At 31.4% G+C, this 5,934-nt stretch overlaps 1 protein-coding gene across 2 annotated transcripts; it reads left to right on the plus strand.

Moving 5' to 3' along the window:
* The first annotated feature begins 2,688 nt into the window (after window positions 1-2,688).
* LOC107495851 (putative cyclin-A3-1) lies at window positions 2,689-5,721 on the plus strand. 2 transcript variants are annotated; one of them, XM_016117054.3, is made up of 8 exons: window positions 2,689-3,299; window positions 3,823-4,055; window positions 4,139-4,214; window positions 4,405-4,481; window positions 4,599-4,629; window positions 4,776-4,925; window positions 5,004-5,138; window positions 5,276-5,721. In XM_016117054.3, the coding sequence occupies exons 1-8, from the start codon at window positions 2,913-2,915 to the stop codon at window positions 5,351-5,353; spliced, it is 1,167 nt and encodes a 388-aa protein (XP_015972540.1). In that variant the 5' UTR covers window positions 2,689-2,912; the 3' UTR covers window positions 5,354-5,721. The 2 variants fall into 2 exon arrangements, with proteins under 2 accessions (XP_015972540.1, XP_015972539.1); XM_016117053.3 differs by having other exon boundaries at window positions 2,690-3,299; window positions 4,596-4,629.
* The last annotated feature ends 213 nt before the right edge of the window (window positions 5,722-5,934 follow it).

The raw sequence follows: 5,934 nt of genomic DNA on the forward strand, positions 1-5,934 counted from the left end.
GGAAAGAGAAGGGATAAGAAAGAAGAAAAAGAAGATGATAAAAGGTCCAAAATATTCACAAAAAAGGTGAGTGCAAATATCACACTTGTTGTTACCAAAGCTGTGTTTATGCAGATTCAGTTTTGTTTTTCTCTCTCTAGGCTGTGTCACCTATACATCTGGACTCATCCTTGACCATCGCTTTCAGCTTCACCCCAACTCACTCTTGTGCAAGCAGAACAATGTGTGCCCTTCCCCTTCTTTTTCTTTTTCCCCAATAAATACCCGCCAATATTTTTGTCTTTGTTGTAAAATAAATAAATAAATAAAATACAAAATAAAAAATATAAATAAAAAATTATAGTATTAATATTTATTAATATTATTATTTTAATATAATAAAAATGATTTATATGTATATTTACTAATATATATAACAATGTATAATATAATAAAAAATTATAATTTGATCGACATATCATATATAATTTAATTATTTTATTTAATTTAATTTTAGTCTATTGTTTAGGTCAAAAAAATTCTACAACAAATATTATAGGGTATCAATTCTATAGTTAAATAAGGAAAAATATATGAATAATAGATTAATAAAAAATAAACATTATCTATATTTGTGTATAAAGGGAATTGTAGTTGTTTGAACATTTTGTCTTTTTTATAGTTTTGTTTTGTCTCTCTCAAAATTTAAGTTGGTCTATTCAAGTTACATTTTTTTTATAATTTTTTTAAGTATTAAATTATAATTTTTTATTATATAAAAATAATCAATAAAAATATAATGACATAAAATAATTAATAAAAATATGATTTGACATATAAATATATTATGTAATATTATCAAAAAATTAATATTATATGGTCAATAAATATTATTATTTTGACTAAATTTTAAAGTGGTTTTTGAAGTCCATTAAAATTATCTATGAGATTTCAATTACACAAATTATGTCTCCGATATTGAAAAAATGCACCATATTAGTTATTGACCCATTTTCCGTTAATGACACGCTAACGTGGACCTTTGGTGACACATGTCCCCTCATAGTTTGGCTACGTATACCGATATGACGACGTGTCGGTCGACGACACGTAACATGCTGACGTGGATGGTTATGCCACATGTCGGATTTTGTCACGTGTTACAATCTTATTTGTTCACGTGTTATCCACTATGTCATTATTACATATGCATCAAATTGATCCTTTTGTATCAAATGACTCATTTTAGTCCCTAAAATTGAATATTGTGCACCAAATTAGTCTCTTTATCAATTTTTTTTCTTTTTTTTTTCTATAACTTCAAAAATTTTATCTTTTCACAAATTATTTAAATACAAGTACTTTTATAAAATATTTTTAAATTTTTGTTTTAATTATAGAAATTTTTTTCAATATTTTATTAAAAAAATTATATGAGATATTGATATTGATTTATTAAAAAGTGTAAGTTAAAAGTATAGTAGTTAAAAGTATAATAATATTTTTTAATATAAACTTTATAATATTTAACACCTTAATAAATATTTTTAAGAATACTTGATAAGAAACATGTTAAGTGATATAAATTTATTATTTCCATTTGTTTTAAGAATGTCCAATTCCTTACATAATTGACTTCTCACTAAATTAATAAGACATATTTATACAATTGATCATAATAATTTATTTTATCTATAACTTAACTAGGCGGCCCTTTCATATACTACACTATTAATTAATATAAACACTTATTGTAACCATAGCTTGAATAATATTACAACAGATACAAATAAATACAAGAGATAAAAATAAAGTTTTGGATTCAACTAATATGTGCTCTAATGATACAAGTTAAAATTATTAATTAAAAAATTTATTACAAAAAATTTTATAATAAAAAATATTGAAAATTTTAAATTTACAAAAAAAGAGAAAAAACGGATGAAAAAACTAATTTAGTGCATGATATTCAATTTTAGAGACTAAAATTAATTATTTGAAGCAAAGTAAGTGACTAATTTAGTGCCATATGTTATGCGGACAAAAAACATTGTGCCACATGGCATAACGATCCACGTTAGCATGCCACGTATCGCTGACTAACACGTCATCACACCGTTATATGTGACAAAATCATGAAGTGACACGTGTCACCAAAGGTCCATATCATCAAGCCACGTCAACGTGTTGTTAATGGAAAACGAGTCTGGGACTAATATGGTGCAATTTTTTTAATTTCAATGACGTAATTAGTGCAATTAGTATTTCAAAAAGCGATTTTGGTGTACCGTGTTAATCTCAGAAACCACTTTAAGAATTTAGCCTATCATTTTAGATCAACAATAATTTGTATTTATATTTACAAAAATTTATACTTATAAAACATATAATTTTTATTTATATTTACTAAAATTTACCTACAAGAATTAACACAACTTATACATATAAATTAATAAATTCATTTGTTAAAAATAATTTGATATTTTTACTAACTAAATATTGGCCAAAATTATTAAAAACTACAAACCCAAAATTTTTTGTTATCAAAATATTGAAATAAAAAAATGGATGTGTTAATCAAATTTGTATTATTTGTTATGCTATTACTAAAATTTTGTGAGCCCAAGATTGTGGTAGATGGACCTATCATGTTCATTTGACATAATTAAGTAATATATCAGAAAAGGGCAATGAATAAGAAGACTGATACTCGTGATCCCCTTTTTCCCTCCTGCTGCTGAAAAAGAACATCGCGAAAACCACAGTGCGAGCGGGAACACCCACCAAACCAAATATTTTCAAAACCACGCGCTCCTTCTTCTTCTTCTTCTTTCTCTTCTTTCTTTCTTAAACCCTTTCTCAAACCCCTTCTCTTCAACACTCCCTCCTTACTTACTTTCACTCTCCATTAACCCATTCTCATTCCCACTCGCATGGCTCACCAGGAGAACCCCACGCGCCCTCAGCGCGAGGCCAAAAAGAGGGCAGCAGCTGCACTCTCCGAGCTCCAAACCGGCGCGTCCAAGAAGAAGCGCGTCGTGTTGGGCGAACTCACTAACATCACCAACTCCAGCGTTGTACCACCACAACAACAACAACCTGCCAAGCCGGTTCTCGATAACCGCCGGTTTAGTCAGAACGAGGAGAAAATAAAAACCACCACTACCAGGGGAAAGAAGAGAACGGTCGGGAAAAACCAGAAACCGGCGGTGACTCCACCGGAAACTGTTGACGCCGCAAAGAAGCCGGAAGTTACTGTTGATCCGCAATTATGTGCTCCTTATGTTTCTGATATCTACGATTATCTTCGTAAAATGGAGGTATTTTTCGAATTTCATTTCAATTTAGGGTTTTACTATTTGGACCAAATTCTACATTACGTATATTTATAATCAATTCATTCAATTATGCTTGCTTTTTTACTATAGTAGAGTAATTAAATAAAGAAGAACAGTGTGTGCCTTATTTAGCTAATTTTACTCATAAATTCAGATAGATTGAACGTTAGTTTTAATAATGGAGTCTATATACTAGATAGTGCATTAGTGCTTCCATAATGTTATGGTTTCAAGTGTTTGATGCAATTCACGTGAAACAAATGGCAATGAGCCCTTAGAAGGAAATTCAAAATATATAATCTGACAAGTTCGTCAAGTGAATGGAAAGAAACCCACAATAATGGTACCTAAAATGTTATAGGTTTCGATCATGAATTTTTTACCCTTGATGTTCTTGCCCCCAAGTTTGTATAAAATGGAAAACTCTGGCAATTGTTTGTGGATTTTGCAAGGTTGTTACTTTAGCTAATTCAGTTTTCATGTCTTATTTGTTGTGGGAGTTTAGGAAGATCCAAGTAAGAGGCCACTACCGGATTATGTGCAGAAAGTGCAGAGGCATGTGAATGCAAACATGAGGGGTGTTCTTGTGGATTGGTTAGTAGAGGTTGCCGAGGAGTACAAGCTTGTTTCCGATACCCTTTACTTCTCAGTTTCATACATTGACAGATACTTGTCTTTGACTGCCTTATCAAGTCAAAAGCTGCAGTTGCTTGGTGTTTCAGCAATGCTTATTGCATCGTGAGTTTTCTTCACCATTGAGTTTTTGATTGTGTGTTTGTTTAGTTTGGTTCTCTGACCTTGTTGAGTTGTTTTCATGGTAGAAAATATGAGGAGATAAAGCCACCTGAGGTGGAAGAATTTTGTTACATTACAGACAACACATACACCAAGGATCAGGTGATTCTATGTCCTCACTTGATTCCATTTGTGTGTGTATTATTAGATACTTAGAAGTAGCATTGTATTTTTAATTTTGCTATATTTTTAGATGTTAAAATTAAGCAAGTTGGTTTGTTATAAGCTTCTCAATGTGTTTGCTTATTCCTGGCTCTTGTTAAATTTAGTTTACTTTTGGTTATTTTTGAAGGTTGTGGAGATGGAAGCTGATATATTGAAGTCTTTGAAGTTTGAATTGGGTGGTCCAACAGTAAAGACCTTTCTAAGGTGCATGCACATGTGATTCATTGAATCTTTCATCGATGTATTGAATCATCTTTTCTTAGCTATATTTTTGTCATTGACATGTTGGCTCGCTTTGCATTTCATTTGTCTGTGCAGAAGATTCTCTAAAGTTGCTCAAGAGAGCAAAGATGTAAGTGAACTCTTGTTTCAATGTACTAGTTGCTAATTTTTAGAAAGCATGTTAGTGACAGTAATTTACTCTATACTAATGAAACTGCCAAAAATATTGTTTCTAGTTTATCAGTTGACTAACATTATTCCTGTTTCCTGGTGCAGACATCAGACTTGCAATTTGAGTTTCTCACTAGCTACCTCGCAGAGCTCAGTTTGTTGGATTATAATTGTGTGAAATTTTTGCCTTCTTTGGTGGCAGCATCTGTTGTATTTCTAGCAAGATTTATGCTAAGCCCAAAGAAACATCCTTGGGTAATGTTTCATTCTTCTAAATCACAGATTCAATATCCAAGTTGGATTCAATTACTAAATTAAATGTTTTATTTACAGAATGCAGCACTTTATCAACTCACTAGATATAAACCAGCCGAATTGAAGGAATGTGCTCAAAATATACATGATCTGTACCTCAGCAGGAGAGGTGGCTCTTTGCAAGCTGTGAGAGAGAAATACAAACAACATAAGGTAGTTGTTTTCCACTAATTATGAATTCAATGTAATCTGTCCGACCTTATGTGAAAAAGAATTTTTCTCAAATTTAATTTCATTCGGCTTGTCACATTGGAGGAAGTTATACTAATTTAAGTTAATTTTGGTAACAGTTCAAATGCGTGGCCACAACTCCGTCACCTCCAGAGATTCCCGTTTCTTATTTTGAATTTAGAGTGGCAGATCCATAGGTAATAGTTACATGGGATTTTTTGCTATGGCTTTGGGTTTAACTATTGGTGGAGGCATGAGAAATTGGACTGCTAACCCCAGAAGATGAGTTTCATTTGCATTGGCTAATGCTCATTGTAAGTGCTTGCCATGAAATCTGGCTGTTTAATGTATCGATACTTTTCCTTGCCTCACTGACCTCAACTGATCTGGTATATGATGTGAGATAAGTTTCATTAGTTCAGAACTAGGTTTCTATTTTTCAACATTAAGGTGTTTAAAGTTCTAGGCAGAGTTCAGTTTAGGTGCTCAGAGTTCTGTGTATGTATAGGGAAGTATATGGGTTTCATGTTCAAATCTATGACAACAGAGCTCTGATGTTCAGAAATCATTTTTTCAGCAGTAAACTAGTGTTGGATTGGTTATTTTACACCAATGTGCTTTGAGCATTTGACTTGTGTCTATATTCTGGAAAAAATGTCGTTAATAGAATATCACTAATCATTTGTCCTTAACCTTTTGGTTTTGGATATCAGTTGATTCATTTCTATATGTTCCATGTTGGTGCTGTGTTGCAAATCTTTATATGGCAAATGTTATA

Source organism: Arachis duranensis, chromosome 6 (assembly GCF_000817695.3).
Source record: "Arachis duranensis cultivar V14167 chromosome 6, aradu.V14167.gnm2.J7QH, whole genome shotgun sequence".
Lineage (NCBI taxonomy): Eukaryota > Viridiplantae > Streptophyta > Magnoliopsida > Fabales > Fabaceae > Arachis > Arachis duranensis.

Excerpts from the sequence above, each read along its gene's own strand:
- LOC107495851 (XM_016117053.3), top strand. The coding sequence starts at position 2,913 with ATGGCTCACCAGGAGAACCCCACGCGCCCTCAGCGCGAGGCCAAAAAG. Across the intron at positions 4,056-4,138 it reads TCAGCAATGCTTATTGCATC|AAAATATGAGGAGATAAAGC; the intron begins GTGAGTTTTCTT and ends TTTTCATGGTAG. Across the intron at positions 4,482-4,595 it reads ACAGTAAAGACCTTTCTAAG|AAGATTCTCTAAAGTTGCTC; the intron begins GTGCATGCACAT and ends TTGTCTGTGCAG.